Source organism: Dendrobates tinctorius, unplaced genomic scaffold (genome assembly GCF_039654945.1).
Source record: "Dendrobates tinctorius isolate UK_male_01 unplaced genomic scaffold, ASM3965494v1 ptg000250l, whole genome shotgun sequence".
NCBI classification, from domain to species: domain Eukaryota; kingdom Metazoa; phylum Chordata; class Amphibia; order Anura; family Dendrobatidae; genus Dendrobates; species Dendrobates tinctorius.
The window spans coordinates 60,987,044-61,010,432 of NW_027361917.1; the positions used below are offsets into that span (position 1 = coordinate 60,987,044).

Here is a 23,389-nt window from a genome sequence, read left to right on the forward strand (position 1 = left end):
TCCTGATGGAAATCTCATTTGCGGCAGCCATGCTGCGCAGTTAGCTGCATCCAAGGATGCATTAATCAAATGGCCTCCAGGCCCTGCAAAGCTGTATTTAATGACCAGGAAATCATGGCCTTTGCTGCGAAAGAGGGAGAGAGCTGATTCTGAGGCCTCAAACACGAGCGAGCCAGGCTCTCTATTGAGACGGTCAGTGGGATCTTTATTAGAAGAACCGTTAGGTAGGGATAACATGGTATCAGATGCCAATCGTAATACGGGTGGATCTACCGCTGGGGACTCTGCACACCTTTTATGTAGTTCAGAGGCAAACGGATATCTTGCATCCAGTGCCTTTTGTCCTGCAAAGCGTTTGTTTGGCCGCTCCCTGTGTTGTTGCACTATGTCCCCAAACTCTGGGAGAGTGGCAAATACTTTATGAGGCCTTTTGACCCGTTTGATTGACACCTTATCACCCGAGGTCAAGGTGGATTCATCGTCAATTGGGTTTGGTTGTTGGCCTTAATGAGTCTGTCATCTGATTCCTGGTAACCAGGTGCATCCAAATTGAGGGGTCCCTCGGAATTGTAATCCGAGCTTTGCTCGCTGTCAATCCCTGGAGAAGGTGAATGAGAAGCGGCACCAGGGCCGGGCGACGCTGTGTGGGTTTGTTTCCCCCGCATCTGCCTGGAGTGCAGGCCAGAGGCTCCTGTGAGGTGGAGGATCTCTCCAGGACAGGCGAGCCGCTATCCTTGCCCCTATCTGGGGCCTGAAGGGACTCAATCGCTCTCGTTAGTAATGCCATAGACTGCGACAAAGACAGAGCTCATTCCGGGGGCTTGGTCGCAGGGGAGGGCTCCTGGGCGTGTTAGGAATCGCAGGCTTCGTATAACTGAACAAAGCCTACTACATTGACGCCATTAGTATAGCTGCCCGGCTGGAGGGGGGGTAGCACTTACCCACAGTCCTGCACCCCTGGGCGTCCTGAAGTGCAGCAGGAAGGGTCTGGGCCGCTCCTAACTTCACAATTCGTGCCTCGTCGAGTGGGCGAGCCCGCCGAAAGTAGGCGTGCCTGGGGGCGTGACATCCGGCCATGGCCTAGCACAGGCCGAAGCCGGGGCCTAAATTTACAGCGCCGGCCCGAGGACACGGGGGGCGGGCCACCGGAAACGGACGTGTCAGTGGCTCCCACCCGCGGCCTAGAGTAAACTAGGAGCCGGGGAGCAAAGTTCCGGCGTCGGCCGGCGATGAAGCGGCAGCGCCGTGCTGCATGCGCCGGGTAACAGCAGCTGGTGCCAATATTGCAGAGGAAGCTGCGCCGCACAGGAAGGACGGCAGGCCCTCCACAGGAGCCCTCCCAGCCCACCCTCGGTCTGTGCCCCCTGTCCTGATCGCATGGAGCGTTTCAGCTGCCAGCCTGTCAGATGCGTGTGGAGGGAGAGGAGGGCTGTGTACAGGACGCTGCAGGCTCCCTAGCTCCATCGTTCCTTACCAGAAATGAGGAGAGGGTCCGTCCGCCCCCTTCCATCACCGCAGTCTAGCATTGGTGATGCAGTGGGGGCCACACGGAATGTACTTGTGCCTCTGTACAGCCTAGGGTTTCAATACCTCAGGGTGGTCAGGGCTGAGTCCGGCATCATGTCCCACGGTGCGGGAGAGGATACGTGGTGGTGACATTCTACGTGCTCGTCCATTGATGGTTTGGGGAGATCAGACCCTTTCAACAGGGTCTGTCGCCCCTGTCTCATCTTCATGGAAAAGAAAAAAAAAACACAGAGGTGTGCCTCCAACAGGCACTAAGCATGAACTGGTCTCGCCGGCAACCAGGGCGAGGGTGTATACTGCGGAGGAGGAGCTAACCTTTCTTTCATTCACTTAGTGTCAGCCTCCTGGCGGCAGTAGCATAAACCCACACCACAGTCCTGTGTCCCCCAATGAGGCGAAGGAGAAAATTATGGGTTAGGATGAACCTCAATAATTCCATGACTAACAGCTGTAACGAGGAGTCCAGACTGCTGGTACCTAGATAGAACTCAGCTGTCTTCAGCCCATGTTCGTGCTCAATGCAGGTGTAAGAGATTCCACATCTGCCGTGACCAACAGCATGTCCGGCTCGAGAGACAGGTCGTCCAACTTCCTCAGGACATCCGTAGTGTCTCTGATGTGGGAGGGCAGCGCACCCACCAAAGGTTGCAAGTAAAACTCAATGAATTTACAAATGGAGGTCACACAGCCCTCCCACACCAGAGACAATCGGACGCCCCGGTGGGGTCTGTGGATCCTCATGGACCTTCGGCAGAAGGTAAAACGTTGGTACAATAGGACAATGAATAAGCAACCCATCCAAAAACCTTTTTTGTAATAATCCCCTGAGAGAATGCTCTATCCAAAATTAATGAAACTTTCTTTTGAAAACTCGACAGGGGATTAAAGGATAAGGGCATATATGCCTCCTTATCCCGTAACTGTCGGAAAACTGTCAGATGTAAGCTCCCATTTTTTCTCCTATGGTTCTAACATTACAATAAGTACAAAGTGAGTCACTTAAGTTACTAAACTAAATGTTGCTGCTGACATGGAAAGGCCTGTGCAGAATATGATCCCTTCTGTGAAAACTGCCTCCCCAACAACTGCCCGGCACCTCACCAGTGAGGCCAGCCTTACGGTTTTGGAACCACTGACCTAATAAATGCTGGATCTCCAAAGAGGACAAACGCTACGGTAGTTTTACCAACCACCAGAAAAGCTGCTTTTGAACTATGTAAAGACACTAAACACAAATTACTCTGGTCTGACTGTATACACGGCACTCAGGCAGTGGTCTGTGTCTAGCATTATACCCATGAACATCAGAATGAATACTGCTATAGGTTCTACTCCCAAAAAACACACTAACAAAAACAAAGACCAAGTGTGTATCTGAACCAACACATTACACTTACACTAACAGGTTTGCTGGCCCATATTTCTTGTACTCCGTACATTTGAGGGGTGGCCCCCTCTTTGGGCTGTGCACCTTATACATTTAGCTTTCCACAGGCTGGTGTTACACACAGTCAGGCACAGGTCATGCTCTGCCCCCATCTATTTTAAGGGCTTCTAGCACATAGAAAGGTGAGATAGCATTGTTGCAGTAAGATGAGTTTCGCGCTTATTTGATTTAAAAAAAAAGCAACAACTAAACACCTATATATAATGTGTGGGTGGGTTGGGCTAGACATCCCCAATAGCAGACCGGGAACGGCGAGCGGGCATGGGTGCAGGAGGGCCAATTGTATGGGAAGCTGCAGAGTGTGTGGGAATAGATTTCCAAATATTCAACATATACATTGTCAGGGGGAATAACAACTGACACCGTTTATTGGCCAGAATATACAGAAAATTATCCTGAGCTGTGAAAAAGCCTTGAAACGTAAAAAGTTCATATTTCAACTCAATTAATAATCCCCAATTTTATTTTAATTAATTCAGAAAATCTTTTCATGTGGTATAAAATTGGATGACACATACAGATTGAATGAAATGTTCTTCCCCTCTATTTATAGATGTGTTCTTTGACTTTACTCGGCTGATAACCTTCAGTACTGGCTTTTTCCAGTCATATTCTTCACTGTAATTTGGTTTCATAGCGTTAGTGTGATTGTGACTCTTTTTGGCACTTGAACACATAGCCACATGGCAGTCTATCCTTGTTATTAGAAAATACAATTAGTGTGGCCATAAAGAAATTCCAACCACATCTCTTATGCCATTTCTAAAAATCAGCTTGGCGATATGTCTTGGGGTGCATAGGATGCCTTTTGAGATCTAAGCCATCAGGGGCTGAAAGTGCATGCTGTAATATACTATTGAAACAGAGTTTGGGGGACCCTTAAACGGGAGGACAAATGTATTTGCATGTCCCATTCCATCAGCCATGATAGTGGTCTGTGACTGTTGTATGGGAGCGGGAGTACGTACCTACCTGCGGCTCTTCTTTGGATAAGTCACCTCCCGGCACAATGTCACATGTACGTTATATTCCAACACAACAATGGCGTCACGCCAGGCTTACTAATCGGAAGATGACATAGGCAGGTATGAGGCGGTATTCTCGCTCCCATGCAGTGGTCACAGACCACAGTTGTCGCCAGGAACGTGCAAATTGATTCGCATCAACTCCACTCCTAGTCAGAGAAGGCACAATGCAGATTTTTCAAATACCTTTTTATAGTGTACAAGCATCATGAAACACATGCCACAGAACACTTATGTTATGTCAAGTGATGAGGTATGAAGGACAACTAAATTCATTACATTTTTGATAAACGTATATAAAAATATAAAATCATAGTGGGAACAGGGAAAGGGATTAGTGGTGCCTCACTGGAATCCACATGAACACAGGTGCCAGGAACAAGTGGCTGGATACCACTCATTAGCAATAGCAAAAGAAGGAGAAAAAAGCTCCAGCAACAGGTGTCTCTTCATTAAAATCTTCAATATTTTATTTTCATGTCAAGAAAAAAACGCACCTGCGTTTAGGGGTGGCGTTCCCGCAAGATTTTTTTTTTTTTTTTTACATGAAAATAAAATATTGAAGATTTTAATGAAGAGACACCTGTTGCTGGAGCTTTTTCTCCTTCTTTTGGTATATATAAAAATATGCAGCACATATGAACAAACTTGACAAACAAGAAAGCAACTATACCAATAAAAGCACTGCTGCATATGGTGTTTATGTAGATTAGTTATCCCCCCCCCCATGTCCACAAGCATATTGACCTTAGACAAGTGTGCATGTGTTGTGAATTGAGAGAGAGGACTAAGCTACTGCTAGACAATTCTCAGGTTGTGACCTGAGTAGAAATAAATCTCTTCAAAAGACAGCGCATAGAAGACTGATGCTGGAAGAAAAAAGTCCTTTGTGCTCAGTCAGCCTGGTGCCTGGCTATTAATCTGTCGCTATGATGCGGTAGAGTGGATGTACAAATAAGCACAGGGAAGAATGAATCTGGAGATAAAATCCCTATTGTGCTCGGTCAGCAAGGGGATTTATTTTCCTGTCACAGCCCTGCTCCTCGGCTGACTGATGGATGCATGGTCATGATACTGCTCTTCTGTCAGTTGACACACACATCTTGGGCTGTGTTTCTTCAGACTGCAACCTGTCTTGACAGTATGAGCTGCAGTTTCAAAAATGTGACGGGTTAATTTAATTAAAAAAAAAAAAATCTATCATTGCAATGGATAGGAGATGCTTTACAATTTACCGTATTTTGTTCAATCATTAAAAATGACTAATGAAACCATGATTGTAAAAACTGACACACTGACCAAACAGTGTGAATAATAGGCGTGTGCACAGCCGTTGGGAGGTGCCAGAGTAGGCTCCCACACCATGAAGTATATAACAAGAAACTCAGCACTCAACTTAAAGTGATCAGACAAGGAATTTAATGGTATCCACAAAGTAGTAACAGAAACGACTCGGTCCTAATGCTGGACCTTCATCACTCACCGTTATATTTTATTCAGGGACATGGGTAGACCCATGAGATCACTGGTAATAGAATATAATCAGGCGGTTAAGGAAACTGCTGCTTGTAATTGGGGCGGTATGGCCCAACAAACTGGCAAGTCTGAGAATATTAGGAGGAGCACGCAGTGCCTGTGGAGCATGTGGGACGCGGTATCCACCGCTAGTCCAGTATGGACCAAACATTGATGACAGATAAAAAATACTGATGAAATTCACACCATTATTTGCGCATGTGAAAAATCACGTATGTCTCAATGAGGAGTGTGTATTTATGATACTACTCCTACGTCAGTTGAGACACGTCTCAAGTTGTGTTTCTTCATACTGCAAACCATACTGAAACACAACTAGGAAAGGCTTCAGTTTGAAATATTTGACAGGGGACATATCACATTCTTGGAGAACTTCAGTAATTACGTTCAACACATGGACAACACATGAAAACCATTCATGCACGGTCAGAGATTTTCACTGACATGTTTGGTGGTTTTGTTCCGGACACAAAGACCACAAAAAAAAACCCACAGTCATGTGAATAACCAAACCTTTTTTTTTTTTTTTCTTTTTTAAATCAGATAAATTTTTATTAATCAAAAAGCAAAACAGCAGACAAAGTCAATTTGTCAAAGGTATACAAGTTATAAATATAATAAAATGTTAATGGATATCTGTATAAGGCCTAATACAGAGATTCAATAGATAGGGGGAAAGAGAAATAGATGAAGTGCCAACCGCAATGCCAAATTCAATGCGTTTGATCAGTGATATAGAGTAGCTGGCCTCTGTTCTGCTGCACTGGATTGTAATTAACCCTTTTTTTGTCAGTTTTAATGCACTAAAAAGCAGATGGAAAGACCGCACAATATTTTTTTACAAGAAAAAAAAAATCTGAAATCCATGTGCTAGCTTGTCACTAGAGACTGTACTGAATTTTAGTATTTCTTGTGGAATCGTTTTTGTGAAGGGAGGGTGGGAATAATTGTTTTTTTTTTTTTCATTTACAAGAGAAAATTCCCTAAATTCCAGACATTTACCAGCCACTTACACTATACAGCGCTGAGTAAGTTTTGTCTTTTTGGTTGTGTACCTATGCAGCATTTCTTATTTTTCATCTTTGGGAAGGGAGCTGAATTTTGATGAACATACCTTGATAGCATTTTTTTATTATATTGGCCAAAGTTGGATAGATTGTCAAAAGTTAGAGTGTTGCATAAAATGTATGGAAAAAAGTGTCAACAGTAATTGACAAGGTATCATGAAAGAAAACTAAAACAACAATACAACGGCTAAGAATGTGGCAGCCACTAGCAGCAGAAGCACCACCGCTATCACTGGCACAACCTGTCCAAGCAGTAGTACTACCAAAAGCAGCAGGTTAGATCAGGATGATGTTACCTCTGACAGCGACACCATCAATTTGAGCCAGTCTTCTGCCTGATCACAAATGACTATAAGAAATCATTTTTGGACAATTTTTAATTTTGAAAAACACGAAAAGTCTGTCAGTGTGCCGAGTTATTCAATGGGCTGTTGATTACTAGAGGATTACCATTAGTTTCTACGGTGAAGTTACTAATAATACTATGGCTGGATTGAAAAGGGTTGGATACAATTATATAATTACGTTAACATCTTATTTATAAAACATGGCGTATTTAAAAAAAAAAAAAAAAAACCTGTGGAAAAAAATAGAATTCCCATTTTGTTACGTGTTTACAGATTGGAATTGGCCATTCAAGTCTATGTTGATCTCATCTGAACACTGCCATACTGTGCGCTTTATTTTTCTGGAGCGATTAAGAAAATGAATAAATGATATGCAGTTACTTACTTGTGAAATCTTCCAGCTCGATCCTCATTGTCAGCATACAGGAACATTTTCAGTGCATAATTCTCCACATGGGCACTGCCAACAATTTCCTGAGTTATGGAGTCACAGTCGCCAAGCTCCTTCTTTTGCTGTAGGAAATGATGGAAAAATGGTTTTAATAGTAGCATTTTAGAGAATCTATGCAACAAAACAAAAGAGAAAAAGAACTTTCACTATGTACCATTGCATTATCTAAAGATAAAGCTCTAAAAATCAAACCTTTGTTTTCGTACATTACTGCCGTTTCACAACTACAGCAAAATGGATTATCCAATAAAGAAATGTCAGCACTACAAATGAAATAGGTGAAAAATCAAATTGACCCTTTCTTCAAACATCTACAATTGACAAAAACAAATCAGACTGTTGTTGCACATGAAGATACTTGTTTAGTACCTCTGCTTGCACCAACAAATCTGTAGCATTACTTGGCAGTCATGTAACACAGTCAACCAAGTCTTCCAGGATGATAGATGCTTTTTGTAGCCGCTCACTGGCTTACAACAAGATGTTTTGACTTAAATATAAATTCTATGAGATTCACAAATTACAATGTATGTCCTGTAAATTCACTTAAAGTGTAGCAGGTAGGAGGAGGCATAAAAAATAAAAAAAAAACCCTCATAATTCACTTCTAATTGCATTTTTTACATACTGCCTCCTATTGAGAGAACAAAAAAAAAACAACAATGGCCCACACATTCTTAAGGCTCCTGCAACATCTTAGAGAGGACATATCTGTCACGTCGCCGTCAGACACAGGGACTGCTGTTCCTGGCTCGGCCACTGGGAGGCGCCGGACTGTCACGTCGCCGTCAGATACAGGGACTGCTGTTCCTGCCTCGGCCACTGGGAGGCGCCGGACTGTCACGTCGCCTTCAGATACAGGGACTGCTGTTCCGGTCTCAACCACTGGGAGGTGCCGGGCGGTCACGTCACCGTCGGACTCGGGGACGGTTGTTCCTGCCTCGGCCACTAGGAGGCGCCGTGGTTTCCCCGTGGGTGGTGGTGACAGAGAAGGGGCTCCTGCGCAGGCATCTGGTGGGCGCAGGCTCCGCTCCTCTGTCAGTCATGAAAGGGTTGGTGCAACACCATCTGGCCTGGTCCTGGGGGCGGTCCAAATAACATCATCAGACTGTGAACCTGTGAGGGATAGCCTGATCCTTCAAATACCTTGGGGCTTGTCTTGCAGGCCACCAGATATAGTCTTGTTTTCCCCAGTGTGCTAGTTTGTTATTTGCCATCTTTGATTCTGACCTTTGCCTGGATTTCTGACTCTGCTCCTGCCTGACGATTTTGTACCTCTGCCGCCCCCCTTCCTGGTTTACGACTCTGACCTTGGCCTGGTTTTTGACGCTACGACTGCCTAACGATTTTGTACCTCTGCCTCCCTCCCGGTTTATGACTCTGACCTTGGCCTGGATTTGACTGTCTGTCATTTTTGTACCTCTGCTGCCCGCCTGGTTTAGACTTGGATTCCTGACTACGCTTTTGGCCCCGTTTTTTAACCCCTCTCTGGCGACCGTCCTGCTCTGGTCCGCTGCTCTTATTCAGACAGCTACCTCCTGGGCTCTGCTGTAAATCCAGATCCCTGTATAGGGGTAAAGGGTATTGGGGTTGCTCGGGGTGCTGTCTTACTGCAGCCCAGACTCGCAGACGGACGTCACATTATATCTGGCCCAAAAAATCGTTATATATATTATCCCTGAACATTTCTTTTTTCCCTCTCCTGCCTGAGCTGATTATTTGGCTAAAAGCACCTGCTACCTGCTTCATTGCACAGCCTGGAGGAACACTCCCATCCTCCTACACAAGCATGCTGCAGTCTGGAGACTTCCGGGAAAACGCTGAACAACAGAAATCTTCACTCCTAGGACATCAGCCCCTGGGCAGTTCTGGTCATGCCTGCCCAGTGGCTCAGGTAATGCCCGCAGATGTGGCTAAAGTTTTTTTACCCATCTCTCTGTCATACCTTAAAAAATCTCTGTGTTTGGAGGCTTATGTGGATAGTGGTTCTGAGGGAAACTTCATGGATTTCTTGGTGGCAAAGAAGCTTGGTGTACCACTGCTAAGGCTTATTGCCCGTATTAAAACCACTGCGATTAATGGCACACCTATTGTCCAGGGTGGAGTGGAGTTTGTTACTGCAGAAATTGCAATGTCAGTGGGGACATTAAATACTGAACATGTGTCATTTTTTGTGATTGATATTTTACCAGCTGCAGTTATTTTGGGTATGCCATGGTTGCGTACACATAATCCGGTCATAGACTGGCACCTTGGTGATATTGTGTGTTGGAGCCCACAGTGTCAGGACAACTGTATATCGCTATCGGTGAACCAAGTTAAAATCAGACCTCCCTTTGTACCGTATGCATTTAGAGATTATGAGGATGTTTTTTCCATAGTGGAATCAGAGAAATTACCCCCTAACAGAGAGTATGATTGCCCCATAGACTTGATACCAGATTCTCGTCTCCCAAAGGGGAGAATATTTAATCTCTATGGTCCAGAGCGTCAGGACATGAAAGACTACATAGCAGACAGTTTACATAAGGGGTTTATTAGACCATCCACCTCACCTGTTGGAGCTGGGTTCTTTTTTGTGGAAAAGAAAGATAGTGGTCTCAGACCTTGCATTGACTACCGTGAGTTAAACGCAATCACTGTAAAAAAACAGTATCCGCTTCCACTCATGCCTGATCTTTTTAAATCGGCTGTTGGGAGCCCATTGGTTTACTAAGCTTGACCTCCGTGGAGCATATAATCTTGTCCGTATAAGAAAGGGAGATGAGTGGAAAATTGCGTTTAACACACCCCTTGGCCACTTTGAGTACCTCGTAATGCCGTTCGGGCTCAGTAACGCACCCGCCGTGTTTCAAAATTTTGTTAACGATATCTTCAGGGATATCTGTGGAGTATATGTAGTCGTTTATTTGGATGATATCCTGATCTACTCTGCTGATCTTATGACGCACGTCCAACATGTCTGTTCTGTTCTCCAGAGGCTTAGAGAACATTCTCTATTCGCCAAATTAGAGAAATGCGTTTTTATGGCTGAGGAGGTACAGTTTCTAGGATACATTGTCTCAGCTAAAGGGTTTCGCATGGATCCTGCCAAGATCCAACCCATTAAGGAATGGGTACAACTCAAGTCTCTTAAAGCGCTGCAGCGATTCTTAGGGTTCGCAAACTATTATCGCAAATTTATCAAAGGTTTTTCGGAGATCGCTAAACCACTCATGGATTTGACCCGGAAAGGGGCGGATGTGGTTAATTGGAAGCCTGAGGCACTTCAGGCATTTTCTGTTTTAAAAGAATGTTTTGCGTCTAACCCAATATTGATTCAGCCTGATCTAGACCGCCCCTTTGTTGTAGAGGTTGATGCCTCTGAGGTTGGAGTAGGAGCAGTGCTATCACAAGGCACGGCATCCCTCACTCAACTTCATCCATGTGCCTTCTTTTCCCGAAAATTCTGTTCCACTGAGAGGAATTATGATATAGGGAATCGGGAACTGTTGGCAATAAAATGGGCCTTCAAGGAATGGCGCCACTTCCTCGAAGATGCGAAACATAACATCACCGTGATCACGGATCACAAGAACCTGACCTACTTGGAATCAGCAAAAAGACTGAATCCTAGACAGGCAAGGTGGGCCCTGTTCTTCGAGATTTGATTTTGTGATCACTTTTCGACCAGGTACTAAAAATGTAAGGGCTGATACCCTCTCTCAAAGCTTTTGCCCCTCACAGGCCGAGGACTCTGAATCAGCTCCAATATTGGCCAACGGGATTGTTGTTTCGGCTGTGTCCTTGGATCTTCTGGAGGAGATCCGTAGATCTCCAGAACAAGCCCCTGACACTACGCCTCCCCAAAAATTGTTTGCTCCAGCCACATTCCGCCTGCAAGTTCTGAAGGAATCGCATGATTCCACCCTTGCAGGGCATCCAGGTATAAATAATACCATCAGACTGGTGACCAGGAATTTTTGGTGGCCAACTGTAATAAAGGATTGTAAGGACTATGTACTGGCTTATGAAATCTGTGCTCGCGCTAAGTCTCCACATAATTGCCCTGCCGGCTGGATCCAGTCCTTGCCTACCCCTGAGGGTCCATGGACCCACATCTCCATGGACTTTATTACTTACCTCCCGCCCTCAGAAGGGAAGACGTGTGTCTGGGTGGTGGTGGATAGGTTCAGTAAGCAGTGTCATTTCGTTCCTCTGTCTGGACTACCTAATTCCAAAACCCTAAGTAAACTGTTCATTATTCATGTTGTACGACTGCATGGCGCTCCTGTGAATATTGTGTACGACAGGGGTACCCAGTTCGTTTCGAAATTTTGGAGGGCGTTCTGCAAACGCATTGGCATTGAATTGTCCTTCTCCTCTGCCTATCACCCTGAAACCAATGGTCAAACCGAGCGCACTAACCAAGCTCTGGAACAATATCTCCGTTATGTGTCTGAGCATCAGTCCAATTGTGTGGAACATCTGCCATTAGCAGAGTTCGCCCTGAATAATCAGTACCAGGAGTCCATCAAGACTACCCTTTTCTTCTGCAATCTTGGGCTGCACCCACGCTTTGGTTCATTCTCTGCTAAGATGTCAGAGCTCCCTGGGGTAGAAAGATCTATACATCACTTAAAGACGATTTGGGCAGAAGTGAACACAAACTTGAAAGGGGCTCCGGTTAGACAAGCTTCGGCTGCTAACAGACGGCGATCCAAAGGGCCGCACATGGGAGTTGGAGACAAAGTCTGGCTTTCTACCAGGAATATTAGGCTTAAAGTGCTGTCTGCCAAACTGGGTCCCAGGTTCATTGGTCCGTACGAAATTTTTGAGGTGATTAACCCAGTAGCTTTTCGTCTAAAACTCCCTCAGTCATTCAAACTGCCAAATGTTTTCCACAAGTCTCACCTCAAATTGTACCGCTTCCCAATTCGTCCTGTCCGGTCTCCTCCTCCTCCAGTTTTGGTCTTGGAATACGAAGTCCAGGGTATCCTTGACGCTCACTTAGTAAGAGGGTCCGTGCAGTACCTGTTGCACTGGAAGGGCTACGGTCCGGAGGAGAGGTCCTGGGTCCCTGCTGGTGACATTCATGCCAAGGGGTTGATCAGGAAATTTCACCTCCTTCACCCTAACAAACCAGGTTTTGAGGGTCCGGAGGCCCCTCTTAGAAGGGGGAGTACTGTCACGTCGCCGTCAGACACAGGGACTGCTGTTCCTGCCTCGGCCACTGGGAGGCACCGGACTGTCATGTCGCCGTCAGATACAGAGACTGCTGTTCCGGTCTCAACCACTGGGTGGTGCCGGGCGGTCACGTCCCCGTCAGACTCGGGGACGGTTGTTCCTGCCTCGGCCACTAGGAGGCGCCGTGGTTTCCCCGTGGGTGGTGACAGAGAAGGGGCTCCTGCGCAGGCATCTGGTGAGCGCAAGCTCCACTCCTCTGTCAGTCATGAAAGGGTTGGTGCATCACCATCTGGCCAGGTCCTGGGGGCGGTCCAAATGACATCATCAGACTGTGAACCTGTGAGGGATAGCCTGATCCTTCAAATACCTTGGGGCTTGTCTTGCAGGCCGCCAGATATAGTCTTGATTTCCCCAGTGTGCTACTTTGTTATTTGCTATCTTTCTGGCCTTTGCCTGGATTTCTGACTCTGCTCCTGCCTGATGATTTTGTACCTTTGCCGCCCTTCCTGGTTTACGACTCTGACCTTGGCCTGGTTTTTGACGCTGCGACTGCCTAACGATTTTGTACCTCTGCCTCCCTCCCGGTTTATGACTCTGACCTTGGCCTGGATTTGACTCTGCTACTGTCTGCCGTTTTTGTACCGCTGCTGCCCGCCTGGTTTAGACTTGGATTCCTGACTACGCTTTTGGTCCCGTTTTTTAGCTCCTTTCTGGAGACCGTCCTGCTCTAGTCCGCTGCTCTTATTCAGACAGCTACCTCCTGGGCTCTGCTGTAAATCCAGATCCCTGTATAGGGGTAAAGGGTATCGAGGTTGCTCGGGGTGCTGTCTTACTGCAGCCCAGACTCGCAGACGGACGTCACACTATCACTTGCTCAGAAACATTGAGTTAAAATACCTTGCAACAATCCATGAGCTCCCCTGATTCTGCTGCTCTTTTTCTTCTGTGTTACACCATTGCAGAGGTATTCACATTTGTTGCTTTTGAGGAGCAGTATGTGAAATTTCGTATTGCTCAATAGGGCGTTTCTTCACAGTCTGAATGCACTTTTACGGCCAGGATCACACATGCGAGAAACTCTGACGAGTCTCGCATGTTAATACCCGACACTGCTGCCAGCACTCGCATCGGAGCGTGCGGCCGCATAGAAATACATGCAGCCGCATGCTCCGCTCCAGAGTGCCGGCGGCAGTGCCGGGTATTAACATGCGAGATTCGTCCGAGTTTCTCGAATGTGTGACCCCGGCTTATTTCTGCCTCTCAGACACTGCTATAGCTAGTAGCACCTGGAAGGAAAGGATGAAAGCGATCCCCACTAGAAAAAACTGAAGAAACATTCTATTGAACTGCAAGCAGAGATTTCACACACTGAGCTCCAAAAGTAATAAATGTGGATATCTTCCGTAATTTACTTAATAAAAAGTAAAAACTGACTGGACAGACACCATAGAACAGGAATAAGCACTGAAAATCAACACAACCAATCCTTCCTCTCCATAGCTTCAGGTGGTTGGGGAGATTTTGGGGGGCTCATATATGGCAAAAGTCTGAAGTTTGCCAAGAACACCTGGATGATTCTGTGAGTGATTGGGAGAAGGTGGTGTGGTCAGAAGAGACGAAAATTGAGCTCTTTGGCATTAACGCAACTCGCTGTGCTTGGAAGAAGAGAAATGCTGCCTATAACTCAAAGAACACCGTCCCCACTGTCAAGCATGGAGGTGGAAACATTTTTTCTGGGTGTTTCTCTGCTAAGGGCAGAGGACTACTTCACCACATCAGTGGTAGAATAGATGGAGCCATGTACCATAAAATCCTGAGTGACAACCTCCTTACCTCTGCCAGGACATTAAAAATGGGTCATGGCAGGATCAGCCAAGGCAACAAAGGAGTGGCACAAAGAGAGGCACATTAAGGTCATGGAGTGACCTAGCCAGTCTCCAGACTTTAATCCCATAGAAAACTTATGGAGGGAGTTGAAACTCTGAGTTGCCAAGCGACAGCCTCAAAATCTTAATGATTTAGAGATGATCTGCAAAGAGGAGTGGACCAAAATTCCTCCTGACATGTGTACAAACCACATCATCAACTACAAAAACGTCTGACTGCTGTGCTTGCCAACAAGGATTTTTCCACCAAGTATTAAGTCTTGATTGCCATAAGGATCATATACTTATTTCTCACTGAAAAATGCAAATAAATTTATACAATGTGATTTTCTGGATTTTGTTTTTGATATTCTATCTCTCAATGTTAAAATTAACTTACCCTTAAAATTATAGACTGTTCACGTCTTTGTCAGTGGGCAAACTTACAAAATCAGCAAGGGATCAAATACTTATTTCCCCCACTGTATTTCCATGTATTGCGCTCATACTCTGTACTGAATAAATCAAGGTGTTTTGAAAATATTGTTTCTATTTTTCATTATTTGCATGTCAGTAACATTTATTGATCTTGCGATTGTAACAATTCCGCAAGGTCTTCCTTCTTGATTTGTAAGTTCAATGTTGAGCAGCTTTTGTGAACTACGGTATATAGTGAATTCTAACCAAAAGTGGAACTTCAATTTAGCTACAAATTAATGAGGACACATATGAAGTTTACTGAACAGAATAGCTTGCAGGAAGCATGTAACCAGCAGTTAAGGTTGTGCATACGTTTCATACATTTGTCTTCAATCAATTTAGTTGAGTAACAAGTACAATATCAAATGGACACTTTACTAACATGTAATAATGGCACTGCATTAAACACAGGCTTATCCCCCATGTCCTTTCTTCTTTGGGATGAAAATGGGTGAACTGCTCTGACCGGTTTAGTAACCCAAAGATTAAATAGACTGCTGTTTCAGTAATTGAAAGACTTCTTTTTAAAAGATGCGGTCTCAGACTACAAGAGGCCTCGGATTTCCTAATAAAACAAGATAAAAAAAAGCAAATAACAGCAGCACAGTTACAACAGGTGGACTTAGAGCGCATAAATGGGCTTACTGTTCGCCACAGAGGAAATCTCCAGTTATTCCGCAGAAAACAAAAAAACAGGATTATCGCACATCACACTGGCCTTCAGTCTTTATACTGCCAAGAGACTTTACAAGGGGGCTTTCAGTAATGGATTGCTCATGTTTTTCTAGCGCGTTTACATGAGCAAAAATTCATCTTGGAGACTAGACATTTACTATATTAAAAGCTTTGGCACTTCTTTCCATAAAACACACAGATGGATGGCCAAATTGGCCTGCTGGAGATTTTCACCTAAAGGTAAACACCGGGTGACTACTCCGTACTGCCGAGCGAGCTGTGCACATAATATGGCCTCTTCATACGTTCCTCTGTTTATAAGGCATCCATGGGTCATGGGGTGGCTCAGCAATATATACTGCCCTGCCCAAATACAGGCGCTTTAAGGGCATGAAAAGAATTAGCCGTGTTGGATTACTACTACACAAAACACCCTGCAGCACAGCCACATGGACACCCAGGAAGTGATATTGCAACTGCTATACTGGGGGGGGGGGGGGGGGGGGGGGTTAATGAATTTTCAAATTATTTTTTTTTTCAATGGTGAGAAAATGCCACAAAAGCATTAGGGATCATTCGGATATCAGTCTCTCTCGTATGAGTGGGGTTTGTGTTTTTCACAGCACTCGTACTAGTGGTAGTTGACATGTCAGATTTTTTTCTCAGATCAAGCGCAGAGAATTGTCCAATATTGATCAGAGCGTTAGATTAAATTCACCAATGCAGATGGGTCTGTAAAAAAAAACCAAAAAAAAAAAAACACACGGATGTAATTTGTGTGCTATGGTATTTTTTTATTTTTTTAACAGACTGTTTGATAGGAGAAGCTGGAGAAACCATTCTTTTTGTTTTGTCATCTGAGAAAAAAAACAATGAAACTGACCAAACTGATTGTAAAAACGGACACCCTGAGCAAACGCTGATGGAAACAACGGACACCCTGAGCAAACGGATGACACTCTGGTAAAGCTCAGACGTTTTTTATATTTGAGAAAAACCACTAACATCTGAATGAGCCCTTAGGAGTAGAGCAGATGCGAGGACCTAGAAAATGTGGGACTCTGGTTGGGCTAGATAGGCCTCTGCGCAGCTGAAGACCATAGCTGCGTGCTTTCTAAGTGTCAGGAACACCACACTGCACTTGCTCACTGAGCCAGTGCGCGTGTCCTGAGTAAGACATACCTGTGCTCAGAGATACCTGTGGAGCGGACAGCAGCAGAGAAGATGTGTGCTTCAGACCCACAGGACCTCAAGCATGTGACTGCTGGGGGCGTGGCCTAAACTCCAGAGAGCTAGGAGCTGCAGGAAAACTCCTAGAATGGTAACTACGGAACAAAGTTACTAATAGGCATAGACAGGGAAATATTATGAATGGGTCACCGAGGAGAAAAAAGCAAAACAAGCTAAGTCACAGAAAACCAGAGAGGTTGGTAACTATGCAGATTGCAGATCCCTGATCCTACCACACAACTAGCAGCAGCCGTGGAGCGTACCTACGATGTTCCTAGACGCTTCGTCACAGCCGGAGGACTAAATAAGCCTGAAGCATGAAAAGGGGAAAACTAACAGCCCCAGAGCAGACCCCAAAGGAATAGATAGCCCCCACACATGTATTGACGGTGAAACAAGATGAAGGCACAAACACAGGCAGGAAAATAGGCTGAGCATACGATTGGGCCCAAACTAACTAGAGAGGAAAGGAAAGACACTGTCTGCAACCTGCAAAAAACCCTACAAAAATAATGTCCAACACTTCTGATAGCAAAATTAACCCTGAAGTCACTAGACTTCTCCCACTATATCAGCACTCTGAAATATTCTGAGACAGAGCAAAAAGAGACCAAACTAGTAAGGGACAAAAAGCAAATTGGCAAAATACAGATAAATAGGAGTGGAAATTCAGCACAGCCCCCAGCCGGGGCTGGCTGACCACACCAAAAAACTGAATAGACCAACAAAATCAAGAGTGAACATTAGCAGAAAAACTTAGCTTTAGATGACTGGAACAGAGCTGAAAACCAAGAGCTGACAAGCCAGAAGGAATCACCAGCAACTGAATAGGGCGTCGGCTGTCTTAAATCCAATCTGAGAATCGTGAGGTCCAATCGTCATCCTCATTCTCAGGTGGCAGATCTCCACCAATCAAATTAGCCTCACTACCACCTGTTACCACCAGAGGGAGTCAGGAAGGAGAACTCACAACTGGTGAACCAGAGAATGAACTCACAACAGGGAAATAAACCAGATCAGGCCGGGGTCAAAGCACGAGATAGCACGACAATTACCAAAGGGCAAGACAGAACGGATAGTCAAGACGTAGCCAAGAAGTCAGAAACCAGAGAAGCAGATATACAGTACAGAATCAACAGGCAAACTCCCAACGGGGGACAGAACCGGATCAGAACCATGTAAGTAAGCTATAAGACAACGAACAGGCACACAGGGGTCACAACACTCGGCCAAAGGCAAAAGTATAACTGACAGGGATTGGAGTATCTCAGGGCAATAAAAAGCTCTGCTTGAACCAAAGAGAGGCCACAATAATTAACCCCAGGTGTGCAGGTCAAAGCCTGCACTGAGCTCAAGACATTAACCCCTGACGTGCAGGTCAAAACCTGCACTGGGATCATGACACTAAGACTCTGCATCTTCCTCTCCTCATCACAGCGCTTACCTACTGAAAGGGCTGTTAGGACTGAGTGGTCGCATAACTCCTGGTCTGTGATGTCATTCAGGGTAAGAACGCAGTCAGACGGCCATATAAATCGGACCAAGATCGGAGCGTAGTGCACAGACTTGCCGGCGGCTCTCCCAAACAAAGAGCGGCAACTGCATAGAAATACATGGAGCTGTCACGCCTGGGTCAGGAGAGCCGCTGGATAGTCCGTGCACTGTGTTCCGATCCCGGTTTAATTTATATGGCCGTCTGACTGCCGCTGGATAGTCCGTTAACTGTTCCGATACCGGTTTAATTTATATGGCCGTCTGACTGCGCCCCCTTACTTCTGTAAAACCTCTCAAGGGCAAAGTGGAGCATTTTGGCCCATTTCACCTTTTTTGTGAAGTTGTTGGTCCACAGAGTACAATTGGAGAATTGATTCACTAATTTTTATCATAAATTCTCCAAAAAAGAATCACAAACATGGTGAACTAACGCAACAATGCATCCCAATGGGCTGTGAAATGCCAACGGCAAAAAATTTTCCTCACTCTCAAACACAGGAGACTAAACGTTACTTCATAAAGATGATCTATTTATCAGACAAGTAATAAGATCTCCCTTTATACTCTATGAAGTCCAGCTAATACAGGTTTATACAGCCGAGTCTAAAAGGATTCATCTGAAAAAGAAACTGCTTATAAAGAATCTACACAAGGAAACAGCTGCTTACAAAGGGTCAATCTGAGCTTCTCACTACATTCACACAACAGCAATTACAGTATCACTAGAGTGCTAATAACTACAGTTGTGTGAAAAAGTGCTTATCCCTTTCCTGATTTCCTATTCTTTTGTATATCTGTCTGTAACGCAGCAAGACAATGATCCAAAACACACCAGCAAGTCCACTTTTGAATGTCTTAACCATTTCACAACCTGGACGTACTCAGTACGTCATGGCCACCTGGTACTTACCGACCTTGGACGTATGGATACGTCCATGTGATTTTGCGAGCACAGAAGCTGCGCGCGCGATCGCCGACGGGTGTCAGCTGACTCCCGGGACTCAATGATTCAGCTGATACCCAGCAGCCCTCTCACTCTGATCTCCTGCATTACAATGGATTAGAACAATCATGCTGCTGAAAGTGAAAGTCCCATAGTGGGACAAAGTATAAAAATAAAAAGGGTAAAAAAAAAAATTGTAAAAATATTTTAAAAATCAGAAAATAAAAAAAAACAAAATTGTATAAATTTTTTTATTTTTATGTATATAAAAAAAAGGTAGACATCTGCTATCGCCGCTTCCTGCCCCATAAAATTGTCCCTCTAGTTAACCACTTCAGCAAACACTGTGAAAAAAAAAATGGTGCAAAAAAACGATGCTTTTTCAACATATCGCTGAACAAAAAATGGAATAAAATGTGATCAAACAGGTGCATGTAAATAAAAATTGTATAGCCGAAAAAGCTATCTTGTGTAAAAAAAACAATCCGCCATACAGCTCCATCAGTGGAGAAACAAAAGTAATAGCTCTCGGTATGAAGAGATGCAAAAATAATCATTAATAAGTTTTTACTGTATAATAGCAGCAAAAAAAAAATCTAAAAATGTGGTATTGCTGTAATTGCACAGACCCGAAGAATAAAGCTACCTTATATCAATTTTACTACACGTGGAACGCAAAAAAAAAAAAAAAATAATAATTTGCTAAATTGCTGGTTTTGTTCATTTTGCCTCCCAAAAATTGGAATACATAGCGATCAAAAAATTTTATGTGACCAAAAACGGTCAATAATAATAAAAATATTAACTCGTCCCGCAAAAACACAAGCCTTCACATAACTGTCGGCAGAAAAATGGGCAAATTACAGCACAATGAAAAGCATTCTTTTAGTGTGTGACAGCAGCCAAACTTAAAAACCCAATAAAAATTTCATATCATTGTAATCGCACCGACCCGAAGAATAAAGTCCCTTATCACTTATACCGCATGAGGGACTGTGAAAAATAAATAGAACCAATTCTTGACCTGCTGTGGATTCTTTCATTCTGCCTCTCAAACATTGCAGTAAAGCTCGACTCACATTTATCCTGCGCTCTGTGCTGAGCACTTACACTGGGATTTCCCTGTAAATCTCTGAAATACGTGATTCAGATGGAACCCCTGGCGAAAGATTCCCTGTAATGAGGCAGATGAAGGCACTGTTGACGTCGCCTAGCCTATGAACTGGCTGTGTACGACTTTTTAGGTGTGCATAAGAGCGGTCAGACAACAGTTTTGTGCAATTCTGAAAAAAAGGACACTGTTGAAAAGAGGCCAGAGTGCAGAGTAAGTCTGCAGCCTCATTATAGTAAACTAATCCTCTGAATTTCCTTTGAATCATATCACTCGGGGATTTTGATGGAAACTCCAAAAGTAAGTGCTCAGCGTAGAGCACTGGATAAATGTGATCCCAAACGTTGTAAAATGTTCCCAATAAAAGCTTAAACTCAATACACAAAAATAGCAAGTCCCCATTCAGGTCTGTCACTTGTCAATGGAAATATAGGGGGATTCCAATTTACTGGTAGCACAAAGGCTCTGGAAAAGTGAAATGGCTTTTTGCATCCCAAAAGAAATCCAGTGAATTCTGCGCTCCCAAATCCAAATACGCCCCACCATTCTGAGACCCAATGTGCCTAAACCACATTTAGTGTCCACAAGTTTGGCATTTCTGCAGTGAGGCAGCCCGCCTAATGAACCGTTATTTCTCATTTTTACAACACCATTTTTTTTTCTTTAGGGACCACATCACATTTGAAGTCACTTTGACGGGTCTATATGATAGAGGATACCCAAAAGTAACATCCTTCTAGAAACTACACCCCTCAAGGTGCTCAAAACCACATTCAAGAACTTTATTAACCATTCAGGTGCTTCACAGGAATTTTTTAAAAAAATTAACATTTAAACTTTTCACAAAAAATTTACTTCAGCTCCAATGTTTTTTTTAATTTTACCAAGAGTAACAGGAGAAATTGGACCCCAAAAGTTGTTGTGAAATTTATCCTGAGTAAGCTGATACCCTATATGTGGGGGTAAATCACTCTTTGGGCGCAAGGCGGAGCTCGGAAGGGAAGGAGCGCCGTTTGACTTTTTTCAACGCAAAATTAGCTAGATTTGAGATCGGACGCCGTGTAGCGTTTGGAGAGCCTCTGATGTGGCTAAACAGTGGAAACCCCCCAGAATTGACACAATTTTGGAATCTAGACCCCCCCCCCCTAAGGAACTTATCTAGATGTGTGGTGAGCACTGTGAACCCCCAAGTGCTTCAGAAAAGTTTATAACTTAGAGCCGTGAAAATAAAAAAAATCATTTTTTCCACAAAAATAATCTTTTTGCCCCAAATGTTTTATTTTACCAATGGTATCAGGAGAAATTGGACCCCAAAAGTTGTTGTGAAGTTTGTCCTGAGTACGCGGATACCCCATAAATAGGGGGAATACTACTTTTGAGGCACAGTGCAAAGATCAGAAGGGAAGAGGCGCCATATTTGAGTTCAGATATTGCTGGAATGGTTTGAGGTTGCCATGTCACATTGGCAAAGCCGCTGAGATTTCAGAACAACAGAAACCTCCCATATGTGAACTCATTTTACAAACTACACACCCCAATGAATTCATCTCGGGGTGTAGTGATCATATTAACACCACATGTGCCTCACAAAATTTTATACCACTGAGCGGTGAAGCAAGAATAAATTTCATTTTTACCACTAAAATGTTGTTTTAGCCCCAAGTTTGTAATTTAAGGGCTAATAAGACTTTTTTTTTTTTACAGCAAACTGAGGTCCATTTATTCCTGAGTGAGCCAATACCTTACATGTAGTCGGAAAATATTTTTCAGGCACAGTGCAAAGGTCAGAAGGCCTAAACAATGGAAACAGAAGGGAAGGAGCTCCAGATTTTACTGTTAGGCTGTGTGCACACGCTGCGGATTTTGCTGCGGTTCCACAGCGGTTTTGGCCGCTGCGGACCCGCAGCAGTTTTTGCTGCGGTGTACAGTAGCATGATTCCCTATGGGAATCAAAAACCGCAATGCAGACGGTGCGGAATTTTCCGCGCGGATTATCTGCGGTTTTCAATCCACAGAAAGAATTGACATGTCAATTCTTTCTGCGGATTCCCCTGCGGTTTGCCATCTCCTCCATTGAGGAGATGAAAAACCGCAGGGCAAAACCGCAGAGCAATCCGCAGGTCTTTTGACCTGCGGTTTCACCTGCGGATTTTACAAAATCCGCGCGGATGAATCCGCACCTAATCCGCAGCGTGTGCACACAGCCTTATGGTTTGCAGGTGCCATGAACCACTGTGAGAGCCCCTGAGGGGCCAGAACCTCAGAACCCCCCCATAAGTGACCCCATTTTACAAACTACACCTCTCAAAAAATTTATCTAGGGGTACAGTGATCATATTGACACTATGGGTGTTTCACATAATTTTATACGAAAAGGAAAATATCCAGCTCAACGATATAGTGAAACCAATATTATATTCACCATGCAAAGTGACAGATTGAGGATAAAAGCATCAGCATCACTCAGGATGGAAATCCGATATCAACACGTTTCTGGTGGACTAGCACCCTTAATCATGAGCTGCGGTGACTTTGGCAAGATCCCCGCTACAGCCGTGAGCGCTCACGGTGCTAGCGGGGATCTCACTGGATTTTGGGAGACAAAATGAACAAAAACCAGCAATACAAAATTTTTTTTTTGGTGGGGTGGGTTTATACTGTTCCATGTGTGGCAAAATTTATAAAGTAGTTTTATTCTTCGGGCCAGTATGAATACAGTGATACGTCATTTATATAGTTTTTTATGTTTGGGCACTTTTATACAATGAAAACTATTTTATAGAAAAATTTTGTATCACTTTATTCTGAGAGATATAACTCATTTTTCCGCTGATAGAGCTGTGTGGCGGTTTTTTGCGGGACAAGATGGCGTTTTTAGCGGTACCATGTTTATTTATAGCCGTCTTTTTGATCACGTGTTATTCCACTTTTTGTTCAACGGTATGATAAAGCATTCTTTTTGGACTTTTTTAATTTTTTTATAGTGTTCACTAAAGAGGTTAACTAGTGGGACAGTTTTATAGGT

At 44.2% G+C, this 23,389-nt stretch overlaps 1 protein-coding gene across 2 annotated transcripts in view; it reads right to left on the reverse strand.

Moving 5' to 3' along the window:
* The window catches only part of VTA1 (vesicle trafficking 1), a 322,571-nt gene that overhangs the window by 129,943 nt on the left and 169,239 nt on the right, over nucleotides 1-23,389 (reverse strand). For both annotated transcript variants that reach the window (XM_073557711.1, XM_073557712.1), the window contains exon 3: nucleotides 7,335-7,462. In XM_073557711.1, the coding sequence (XP_073413812.1) occupies nucleotides 7,335-7,462 (128 nt within the window). The remainder of the gene's footprint in view (nucleotides 1-7,334; nucleotides 7,463-23,389) is intronic.